Source organism: Dendropsophus ebraccatus, chromosome 4 (genome assembly GCF_027789765.1).
Source record: "Dendropsophus ebraccatus isolate aDenEbr1 chromosome 4, aDenEbr1.pat, whole genome shotgun sequence".
NCBI classification, from domain to species: domain Eukaryota; kingdom Metazoa; phylum Chordata; class Amphibia; order Anura; family Hylidae; genus Dendropsophus; species Dendropsophus ebraccatus.
The window spans coordinates 140,841,023-140,853,644 of record NC_091457.1 but is presented as its reverse complement, the minus strand read 5'-3'; the positions used below and the strand labels follow the sequence as shown (position 1 = coordinate 140,853,644).

General features: G+C 42.8%; 1 protein-coding gene across 1 annotated transcript; it reads right to left on the bottom strand.

Moving 5' to 3' along the window:
• Positions 1 to 540: 540 nt before the first annotated feature.
• Positions 541 to 12,018, bottom strand: LOC138789993 (chondroadherin-like). Its single transcript, XM_069968887.1, has 4 exons — positions 11,881 to 12,018; positions 7,534 to 7,973; positions 5,867 to 6,468; positions 541 to 1,524 (listed from the first exon to the last, which is right to left on the bottom strand). Exons 2-4 carry the CDS (start codon positions 7,961 to 7,963, stop codon positions 706 to 708), a joined length of 1,851 nt encoding a protein of 616 aa, XP_069824988.1. The 5' UTR covers positions 7,964 to 7,973; positions 11,881 to 12,018; the 3' UTR covers positions 541 to 705.
• Positions 12,019 to 12,622: the final 604 nt, after the last annotated feature.

The following is a 12,622-nucleotide window of genomic DNA, read 5'->3' as shown; positions in this document are numbered from 1 at the left end:
GCTTTGGCTGAAAAAAAAATCTGTTGGTGTAATAGAGCCCTAAGCTGATTATTGATCATAGCCAAGTTGACCTTTTGACCTGGTAAATCAGTGTAGAAGTTGGCTTGGGCAAGAAGGGAAAAGCTGCTGACCCGCTAGACAATAGCTTCTCTGGCAGACATCACTGGGTCTGCAGGTTTTTATGCATTTACTATTGGCAGCAGCCTAGGCCCAGGATCAACTGCGTTTGCAATAACCAGAAAAGGATTTTACATTATAAAAGTTAAATTTTTTTGTCATTTCCCTTTTCAATGTTTAAAGTAACAAAAAAAAAAATTGCCCTTCTCTCAAATATGATGTATTGCATGTAAGCCCAGATGGATTTATATGGCCGGAGACAACCTAAAGAGTCCTATCACTAGACAACAGGTCCCGCTACATCTACTAAGGAAATAGGAAGCAGCTGTTAGTATTGGAGGAAATAAATACTGAAGGCGATGAGACCTCTGTGACCGCAGGGCATATTGAGGGGGTTGGGTTTTTGCTGTGATCACAGTGGGGGGGGGGGTCTGTGATAGATAATACTGGGATCTCTGCAACCCCATTCACATGCCACGACAAATGCGAAAACTGGCTCCATGTAGATTACCCCCAATGTAGTTTTGCAACTGCTGGAGGGCCAAAGATTTCCCATCCCTGGTTTACAAAATGCAGAATACATAAAAATCAAAGGCTAACATACTGTGGAACCGAAGGTAAGGGGATGGGCTCAGCCAAGCTACAGTCCAGTTTGTCATTATCCATGCCCCATAGGCTGGAGGAAGTAACATACACATGTCTATCATCATCTACATTTTCATAGGTGTTATCCCACTTGTATGGATCTGCCCCCTCTTCATTGTCCTCCATTTCATCCTCGTTGTGATATCGTTGGAACCGAAAGTTTCTTGAACGCATGATATACACGCTGATGACAACCGCCGCTAAAATCACAACACCGGCCACGGCGGATCCGACAATCACAAATGGAGTGGTGGTGGCCTTAGGTGGAGAGTGGATATGATACGCGGTCTCTGGCAGTCCATTGGTTTGACCACTCGCACACTGCTTGGGGTTTGGGCTTGTACACGTCGTAATGTCCTTATTTTGAGGGATAATGCAAATGGAGTAGATTGTACCAGGGAATAGGTACAAAAGTTGGACGTGTGTTTCTACCCCCAAGATGCGCAATGTTTCCTTATGATCACCAGAAGAGTAGTCTACCTGGAAATATCTGTAATCTCTGGAGCTAGACCATGAAACGATAAGAGAATCCTCCCCCGCTGGAGTCACTAAGATATTAGATATGTCATCTGCAAAACAGGGATCCTCTTCTATCGTGTTCATCCATGTGGTAGACATCTGTGTGGTTGTCTTGTATGTGATAGCTGCCTTACTGGTAGTTACCATTGGTGGGGAGGTTTTTATCATTTTCTCTTTAGTTTGTTTTGTTGGGGAAATGGTGGTAGCGTCAACAGCAAAGGATTTGCAGCTGAGGTTTAATATCTGTTAGAGAGGAGACAAAAAAATAAAGTATAAGCAACCGATATAACAAACTAAAAAGGTAAAATTTACTGTAATAATGAAGCAACCATATCATCCTGCTGCCTTTTAGCTCCATGCTGCTCCTCCCCAGCATGGGGAAAAGCTGGATCCCGACCTAGGAAACTTCTCCCAGGACTGGATCCAGCTTTTCCCTGCACCCAGAGCGGCACAGAGAGGCAGCAGGCTGATAAGCCGACTGCCGAACTAACAAAGTGATTTGCTTCAACATGACAAAAAGGTACATAGGAAACCAAACTGACACACCAAAAAATGTTATTAAAATAATCAAGAAAATTTATTAAATAATCAAGGAAATAACACACCTAGATACTTAAAGTGACACTGTCACCTTCTTTTTGCATTCTGACTTCTCTACACAGGTGTAAAAGGGTAAATTTAGCGGTTTTCATACTTTATTTTATATCATACGTCATGGTGCTTGTTCAAGTAAAAAGTGATCTTTTATCAACTGCAGATTGTGTTAAGTGGGCGGGGCCTCACTGCGGTACCACTTAGCCCCGCCCACAACACCACAGTTGGCCCCGCCCCCTCGCCGACCATTGGAACAGGCTGGCCGAAAGGTCTAGACCTTTGGGGCCGTTGTGGGTGGGGCTAAGTGGCACTAATGCAGTGAGGCCACGCCCACTTAATACAATCTGCAGTTGATAAAAGGACACTTTTTACTTGAACAAGCACCATGACGTTTGATATGAAATAAGGTATGAAAATCGCTAAATTTACCCTTTACACCTGTGTAGAGATGTCAGAATGCACAAAGGGGGTGACAGTGTCACTTTAAGGCCCTATTCCATGGAACGATTATCGGCGCTTGTTTGCTCCTCACAGTCGGCCGGTGGAATAGGGCCTATAATTCCACTTCTCATAAAAACAATTAAAAAACTTCCCATATACATGGGTAGCTCTTGTAAGAGCAAACACCAACCCTGGCCGCATGAATCAATATGCAAACACCATATAGAACAATTGTAGCAAAAAATGAAATACAGATAGTACCAAAACCTCCTCCTGGATAGAGATGATCGAACATCGGGAAATCTTAGGTTCGATCGAACTCGAACCTTCCGCATTTGACTCCCGTGCCTTCCCGTTCCGTGGGGAAGGTGGAGACTGCCCAAGTACCGCCTGGAAAACAGGGATACAGCCTAGGTAATAGGCTGCATCCCGGACTGTCTCTATCTTTCCCATGGAACGGGAAGGCATCGGGAATCAAATGCGGTAGGCTCGAGAAGGTTCAATTCGATCGAACCTAAGATTTCTTGATTTTTTAACATCTCCTGGTATAAGATGAAAAAGTGCTCAACGCCATTAGTAAGCCAATGGTCAAAAATGCATAAAATAAATGCTGCATAGAAGTCACAGGGAAAAAAATCAAGCTGCATGATAAAGAACAAAAATAATAAACATATGGGAGGGATGTAAGATCACCAATAGTGAAGTAAGTGGTAACCACAGGCAACGTGCACAGAATCCCACGCCTTCCGTCCACCTTCTGGGCTTCCTCAAGGGTCAAGTGATTTGCTTTGTTATAACTATAAATTTTCTCATCTCTACTAAAAAGTATTGTTTTTTTATGTGAATTGGTTGAATATGTTTTGGTCAAAGGGTATTCTAAATTCTGTATTAATACTATAGGGATCAATGCTCTGATCTATATTCTGAGAATAAGCACAACATTCTGGATCTACCCTAGAGCACCAAAGAGGAAATAGTTTTTCCCTTAGAGGGTTAAAAATACTTAAAAATAAATAAAAATAAAATATATAGTTTTCCCCTTTGCAGAAGCCAATTTTCTGTTATTACCGCATTTTAATTGAAGTCAATAAAATGCATTCAAGTCAGTTGAATGACATAGGGGGAGATTCATTAGGTCCGACAATTTTAGCACCGCGCTTAAAATGTCCCCGCATCCCCGATGCTTGCCGGATTTCTGTAGAGGAGCAATGCCTCTACATAAATCCTGTGCGCACGTGTAGAACACTGCCTACATTTCTATGGGATCCCGGCCGGAGAGTTTACACATCGTATACGCTCCGGCCGGGATCCTGTGCGGACCCGCAAATAACTGACATGTCAGTTTTCTGCGGCCGCAATTCAATGAATTGGAAAACCATGTCGGTTCACACAATGAAGCGAGCGGCTCCGGACGCTAGCTTCATTGTGTGCTGTGGGAGGTTCTGATGCGGGCGTGCACTGATGTGCCTGCATCAGAACTCTGCGGCCGGAAAGATCATCTGGCCGGTACTTAATATGATCCGGGTAGAGTCATCAGGTCACGGAACGGCCGGTCTCATACGTAGTGTGAACATAGCCTAAGATTTCTTTAACATTTTTCTGCAGAAAAAATGCAAAATGCAGCACAGGCAGAGGCTGCACCCCTGTTCTGCCCCCTCCCGCCCTCCTGGCCCAAGGACTACAGAGTGATCATTTGCAATTAATGGGCCCTCTACGCCACAAAATGCCCGCTGTGCCACATAATAAATGTCCCCTACAGTGTATTAAATAACAAACGTTGACAATAATTCACAGACTTTTTTTTGCAAACAATTATTATTTTTAGTAGTTCACACACATTTTGTTTTCACCATCTTTACTATTAAATTCAACGGACCTTCAATCAAAGAAGTATTATGCACCAACAGCCATCATTGTACTCATAATGTAAAAAAAAAAAAGTTATGTAAACATAGCCATACACTGCACACATTAGATCAAGGATCTTGCACTACTATATTTTAGATTATTTGAAAGAGCAGCATAGAGGACATTATAAAGCAGTACTGGGCAGTCTAAGGTGTGAATCCAGCCCTGGGGTGAGATTGAAGACTTATAAGAACAAGTACAGCAGTACTTGTATCTCTCTTTAATCTGTCTCACTCCCTACTTTCCAGACTTCACACAGGAGGGTGCCACTAGGTGCTGAAATCCTTATTTGAACTTGGGCCAAAACAATTAGAACAATGTATTAATTAGGAAAACTCTGAAACATGCCACTGAAAAACCTTGGGGATAGGGCTGAAGAGTAAACTTAATTTAAACTGTTGCCAAGGCAAAGAATCAGATGCAACACAATCTATATGTAAATCTATTGTATTGGTCTTTGATTTGACCATTGAGCAGAGTGTCGGACTGACACATTGGAGGACCGGAGAATCCTCAGGTGGGCCTCCAGCTCAGAACCTGCAGTAACACTGAATGACAAGTTGGTTCTCACTGATCCTTCATTGGTGGGTCCCCAGGATCATTTCCTCTGGTTGGGCCCAAGATACCCCAGTCCAACACTGATTGAGCAGGTAGACATGGAAGACTCGCATGGCTCCTACACAGCATTTCTAAGGGTATGTTAATAGTATCTTAAAATGAATATGTTAATAGAGGCAAGATTTCTCTTACCCCAAATAGTACGTATGGTGGATACAGATTCACTTTTAGGGTCTTTTCACATAGAGCAATCTCTGGCCGTCTGCATCCCCAGGGATATTGGTGCTCGACTGCACAAGAAATTGCACATCCAGGCCTCACGAATGATCACTGCATCGTTCGTGCGGCTATCTAAATATGTTGCTATCAGCCGAACGTCTCCTGTTTACAGCAATAAATTATTTGCATCTCACAAAAGAGCAGAAAAATGCCTTCTCATTGGCTGTTCACATCATCAGCTGATCAATGAACAGGCAGAGGAGAGCGGAGGTGCGCAACACATTACATAAGACACTGAGGCAGGCAGGATTCCGAGCGGAGTCCACCATGAATTTCTGTTAAACTTGCAGCCCTGTGCCCAATGGGCATGGCCTAGATTGTGTATGCATTAGGCTGGCACACCCTCTCTGTCCCTCCTCCTCGCCCTCCTCATCATTAGGAATGCTCCAGGCAGATTGCCTCCTATTGCCCACCTGTGTCAGCCCGGCACATGGGCTGGATCGTTAGGCCACCCGTGCAATGTTCAGCATGGAGAAAATGTTCCAGTGGCATTCCTAATGATGAAGAGGGTGGGGAGGAGGGATGGAGGGGTGGTGCAAAGTTAGGGCATAGATTCTCCCGTTTGGCATGGGCTGCAAGTTAAAAAGTTGTTTTATTACGACAATAACTGCATCACCTGCCGAACGGACCTCAGGACAGATCTTGGATTAAAAGCAGCTACCTGAAGGTACAAGAGGTTTGGGGGGGGGGGGGCAGATTGTGGGTACAGAGTCGCTTTAAGGCTACGTCTTATGGTTCTTGAGTGCACCAAGGCCTCAGACCCAACAATTTGTACCTTAGACCCTATATACACTAAGATACTTACATTAATTGTAGTCAGACTTCTCCCCTCAAAATCCTTGGGGCTCTTGCACTGCACTTCCTGCTCGGGGTCCCTCTTGTTGGCCATCAGTATCCGAACATAGACCTCAGCGATGGAGCAGTCACATTTCCATGGGTTGCCACTAAGGTAGACTTTTGTGGACATCTTAATCCGAGACATGGAGAGAGAAGTCAAGCTGTTGTTCCGCAAGTCGAGCACCTCAAGCCTGCGTAGTCTGCTGAAAGCCAAGCTTGTCGCTTTTTTAAGTCCCACATTGTCAAGGTATAGTTCGCTGAGACTTTTATAGTTTCTACCGAAGGAAATAGTGGACAGTTTTGTGATCGTGTTCCCGCTGAGACGCAGAGTCTGAAGATTGACTTTAGACTTTAAGGAAGGAACCCTGGTAAGGAAGTTGTATTCCAGTTCAAGTTTTCGAAGAGAAGTGGAGTCATCAAAAGGCTGCTTAGATATATTAGAGATCATGTTATACCCTAAGTCAAGCCACCGTAACTGGGTCAGACCCTTCAAGGACCCGTCCGATATCTCAGTCAGTTGATTGTATCTCAAGTAGAGAGCAATAAGATTTTTCAGTGGTGAAAATATACCTGGAAGAAAGAATTGCAGATGGATATTATATGGACTAAAATTAGGAAACATTTATCAGAGACGCCATATGGCCAACTGACCCTAACAGCTATGTGAGTTTGTTGGGCATCTCATATAGCGCTCATATTAGACACCCCTCCTTTAGGCTGGCCACTGGTAATGTAAATGGAAAATCACTTTAAAGAGACTCTGTCAGTAGGTTTATGGTGTCCTAGCTCAGGGTAGCATAAACTAGTGACAGAAGCTGAACAGAATGATGTATCACATACATTGTTCTGTGCAGCTGATCCAGAGATATCCTCCTGAATAACATGGACAATAAGTAGTCCTCTCCATTATGTGCATGGGCCCAGTAGTCCTGGATATTCATGAGAAGCAGAAAACTCCACCCAATAGCTGCTGATTGGCAGTTATCTATCCACGCTGTGTATAGGCAGCCAACTGTCAACCAGCAGCTGGAGGGCGGGGGAAGGGTGTGGCAAGAATCCTATTCTCCTGCATATTAGGAGAACGGCTGAACAGAATGATGTAAGTAATACACCGATCTGTTCAGCAGTTCTGTCACTAGTTTATGCTGCCCTCATTTAAGGTGAAATAAACCTAGTGACAGATTCCGTTTAACTATGTTTACACACCGTGAAAATGACCGTTTTAATTGGATGTCTGTAATTTAATGGTAAACAATGGCCGTTATTTTAGAACAATGGACATTAATCTTATAATAACGTCCATTACATGACGCCCGCCAAATTAAAATGGCTGTCATTTTAATGGTGTGAACATAGCCCAGGGATGGGGAACCTTCGTCCCTCCAGCTGTTGCAAAACTATTATTCCTATCATGTCATGAGGGCCAAAGCTAAAGCTTTGACTGTCCAGGTATGATGGGAATTGTAGTTTTGCAACAGCTGGAGGGACGAAGGTTCCCCATCCCTGACATAGACAAAAGGTGACTTCTGTAGCGTATGTGCCTCAGACCGGTGCTGCTCTCTATTTACATAGTGTTAGTTGTTCATATATATTATCTCTATGATATTTACCACTCTCTTTGTGTTTGCACTGTACCTGGTTGCAGGGAGCTGATTTTATTCTTCGATAGATACAGATAAAGTAAATTGCTCAGAGGATCAAATGTGCCGTTCTCAATCTCCTGTATCTCATTGCCGTCCAGAAACAGATGCTGTATGCCGGTGACTTTCTGGAACGCATCCGACTCGATGCTCTGGATGTTACAGCTTCTCAGGTAGAAGGATCTCATCTCTGGCAAATCCTGATGGAAACTCTGTCGAAGAACGGTTAAGTTGTTGCGGTCCATATGAAGCTCCACCGTGCTGTTGGCCATTATAGGAGGTATAGACGTGAGGTTGGCATTGGTGCATATAACGTGACGATCTGCAGGAAGACAGGAACATTCTGCAGGGCAGGGAGCAAAGAGTTCTGCTGACACCCAGGTGTTTACTGACAGTCCCAGAAGTATCAGAACCCACCAAGCCATTGTGGGTTACCTGTATAAGGAAGACTGTACATAAGAATCCTGACCAAATATGACAATGTATCATTTAGTAAAGTTTTATACTTTTCTACCAGCATAAGGAAGAATTAAGAGAGAGTGTCTTTAAAACTTATTTAAACTCTGTAATAAATGAACATATCATAGCAAATAAATTATTCAAAATAGGCTATTTTACTAGCTTTCCGCTGCCTTATATGATTTCATTCTGTTTGTAAAGCAAAATGTCTGCTCTGTTATCTTTTATTGCTACACCTCCTGTCTGTTGTACATCCTGTGACAGATTTCCTATTCCTGCTGTACACTGTGGCTGGGAATTTAGCCAACTGTATTACCTGAACCCCCCTCCCCCCAAACTATGCCTTGACTATAACCCCTACTTACTACACCTATAGGAGTCTTTTACATTATGAGAGGGACAGTAAGCTGAAGTCCCAGCTAGAGTGTACAGGAGAAAAATGAAGTCTGTTACAGGGTGTATGTTAGACAGGAAGTGGGGCAATGAGGACAAAAGAGCAGACTATTGCTAAGCAGAATATGCTGCTAGAGCAGAGGGAAAATAGACAAAAAAAACATACTTACCTAACATAATTGCACATAGTTAAGTCCAGCACCTCGGACAGTGTAAAATACGATGAATCCAAGACAGTACAAAGTACAGGAACACTTGAAGTGTTTCGGCTCTATGCCTTGCTCTCAACCAAAGATGGGTGAATTGAAAATAATAACGAGGCTCCTCCCAGTTTCCCAGGACTGGATCCAGCTTTTCCCAGCACCCAAGGAGGAGCAGCACGGAGCGGCTGTGATTTAAAAGGCAGCTGGGGCTGATGAGCGGATTTCCGAGATAACGAAGAGCTTCCTATTATTACTGTAAATTTGCTCATCTCTACTCACTACCTCTATTGTTAAACAAAGAAACCCCCCTATTTATGGGGCAAGAGTTTTCATAGAATAGTCATAGTCATATCTAATATGTCAAAATAAGATCGTATCTGGAGTCCAAACCAGACGGGTACCGCGTCCCCAGTCTGAATATCCAAAAAGATTCAAAATTCAAAAGTTTGCATTTGTAGAAACCTCATTTCATGGGCAAAAATAGGAAGTTTTCTTTAATAAACACTAGGGGTTGTGAGCGAGGCATGAAACCGAAAAGCATCAACCAATTGTTCCTGTCCTTTGTACGGTCTGGAATTTGTAAAAAAAAAAAAAAAAAAAAAAAAGCGTAATTTACAGTGTCTGAGGTGCTGGACTACGGGCATCTGGTAAACTCTTATCCGGGTTTCCCATGCACAAGACTGGTGTTGGATGAGCTGGTGGACTGTCTGTGAGTTGCTTTATACTTTACATACTTACCTTCTCTCTCCTCTTCCTTAGGAGATGAACACTCAGGAACAGGACCTGCTGCCTCAGCCATTTAATGGTTGCATTGGTGTCCTGGATCGGCCAGTGATTGGCCGAGGAGGTAGGTCTTGCTCTTGAGTGCTTGTCCAGGAAGCAGAAAGAAAAAAAGATCAGGAGATGCAATGCAGATGAATAGAAGCTATGGGGGACCAGGGCTAGGTAAGTATGGTCTTGTTAATTTTCTCAAAATAAAAGATATAATGAAGGCAGCACTCACCACTGTCGGTTAAAAAATGCTTTATTTGGACTGTAAGGGCATTGGCAATAGGTGCTTTCCGCAAAATTACAGAGCTTTGTAATTTTGTGAAAAGCACCTATTGCCAGTGCCCTTACAGTCCAAATAAAGCATTTTTTAACCGACACTGGTGAGTGCTGCCTTCATTATATCTTCTATTGTGAGACATTACTGGACTTTTATAGCTGAGCACCACGAGTGGGTGAGTGTAACTGTACATGGGAGTGTTACACTGAAGGCTTAAAGGGGTTATCCAGCGCTACAAAAACATGGCCACTTTTCCCCCTCTCTTGTCTCCAGATTGGGTGCGGTTTTGAAACTCAGTTCCATTAAAGTAAATGGAGCTTAATTGCAAACCACAGCTAAACTGGAGACAAAAGTAGGGGGAAAAGTGGCCATGTTCTTGTAGCACTGGATAACCACTTTAAAGGTTATTCCTGAATATCGGGATAGTGGCAATATCGTCTCTTCTGTTGTGGCATTTGTTAATTTTATATTCGCCCCTATTTTACTTTAGGGCCAGAATACCATTTAATTCAGTCTGTTCAAATGAGAATTTCTGCATTTGGCAACCATATTACCCCAGAGATGGTGGATCCTGAAAGCTAATTTATCATCAAGTTATTCCGCTATCTGTCTGTCTACGTCCAATCTGTTATCACATCTCTCTTTCCTACCACTCAGCTAATATAGGCAGTGATGAATGGCGGGGATCATCTTCAGTCATTGTTCTCATATGTATCCACATTGTCATTTTGTACTGTCATCTTTTTGGGGAAATCCTGTTTCCTTGTTGACAGATTCTGGTCAGCGTGTCCGCTCAGCACTTTTGGCTGGAAACAATAACTGTTCTCACCACGACTTTACTCTTCCCATTCCATGAATCTCTAAAAGCGCTTACATATATATATATATCTTAACTAATTAATCAGCAAGGACTCCAACACAGATTGACGACAATTCACATTTCAAGGCATAATGCACTTTTTTCCCCATACAGGGACACAGAATATGACATAATACTATAATATAGACATAAAATGTAAAAGATTCTCAGAGGTATGGAAAACTGATACAGAAATGAAATAAAGCCATGTGCATTAAGCTGGCTGGGGAGTATCTTGGGATCACAACGGACCTCAGGAGTGAGACCTTGTGTGATCAGTACCTGTTGGCATGTCTGAGAACATGTTAAATGTTACTGCAAATGATAGTAACACTTTAAACTCAATTCACTGTCACTAACAAAACTTTTGATATGTCACACAGATATGTCTCAAGTTTTGATCAAATATGCAAAAGAACACTCCAGAGACACCATCACAGGTCTCAACGTAGTGAGCTAGCCAGAACTTCCTCCGGGAAGGAACAACCAAGCCAAGGAATGTCTCCAGTCAAGCAAACCACCCAAGCAAGGTATCAATCCACAGACAGCTGTTTCGGGGTATTTGCCCTTCATCAGTGTGGAGTAGGATCCTGGACTGATCAGTTATAGTCTCTGGACTGAGCCCCCTGCTGATCGCCAAATATAGTCAGGGGAAGCACGCAGCTGTGCGCTTCACACCCTGGCTCACTGCTTAATCCAATTTATTGCAGAAATTGGGGTGCACAGCTCTGCTCTACTCCCAGCTCTTTCTACATCAGCACTGAGACCCCAACTGACGGGTCACATTTAATACACACATTCTAATATTTTAGATATAAACAAAATATATTGTGGAGTTGCGTTATAAATGCGTTACAATGAAATTGTTCTCTTTACTAAGAGAAATAATAGAATAAGTCTGTGGTTGCATTGTGGGTGTCCTGTATTGCAGCCTGTATTCTGCATGCATTCCCTATAAGTGCAATAACCGGGTCCATTCACACAGCAGAGGCTTCTGTACAGTGTACATGTATTCCAGCGACGGTCAATACCAAGCAGTTCAGTTTCCCTAAGGTATACTACTAGCCTTCCATTTAGGACAGATACTGATACAAATAATAGCAATATACTAAGGAGTCCAATTCAGTTTAAATGGAATCATCTATTATTCTGGGTCAATACCCAACCATTCATGTCTATAGTATTATATTCTGATACAGCCTCCATGCATTATCTATGTATTCTATTCTTTATGCCACTGACCGCATTAGTTGTCAGTTTACCATTGACACTATTAGATTTTTGCATAGTATTTGCATATAGTGCTGTCTCATATACATATAGACCCATTATAATACATCCTATAATACTATCATATGGTTATATTTTGAGGTTCCTTACCAGGGCTGTGAAGAATGTCTCCCCTAGTGAGTCCAGCAGATTGTCAGAGGTGGACTGTCTTCTCTCTTACAGGAACAGGACTATTGAACAGCCTTGTTTTTGTACATTTACAGGAGGAAGAGCGAGCAGTATGGTGGGTTCACATTCTTTCCTGCCATTGTCAGGACTTCTGTTCAGAGAGGGAAAGTGACAGGAAGCTTTTAGGAAACCTATTTTCCTGATCTTCTGCTGATTGTGAGAATGTGTTCAATTATTTCACAATCAGCGATAATCCCAAAGAAACAGCTAGGGGGTGCTGTTGGGGCATGTGGCCCTGGTGATGGGTGGCAGGTGGTGCCAACAAGCTTATTTGTGTTTGCTACATTTGGGGTGGAGGGCTTTAGGCGTCAGAAGTATTATATGCAAAGCTATGGACGCAGCCTGAACCTAGCAATGGCTACACTAAAGCCCTAGTGTAAATGGTGCGAAATACTGCATATATCACTATATCCTGTATACCAGGGCTTCTCAAATATTTGGGCATCACCAGCTAAACCAGTGATTTCTTTCAGCTACAATTCAAGTTTGTAGAACCGGCCAAACATATTAGGCTTCGCACTTTTTTTTTTTTTTTAGCAACTTTTCCCATCTATAGGGTCCCAAATTCAGCTTTTTGGTCTTATGCACTGTACAGTGAGCAAAACTTGGCGGGGGAGCACAATTTTGGGTGTTTTTACAGGGACAAAAGTTGTCAGGATGACCC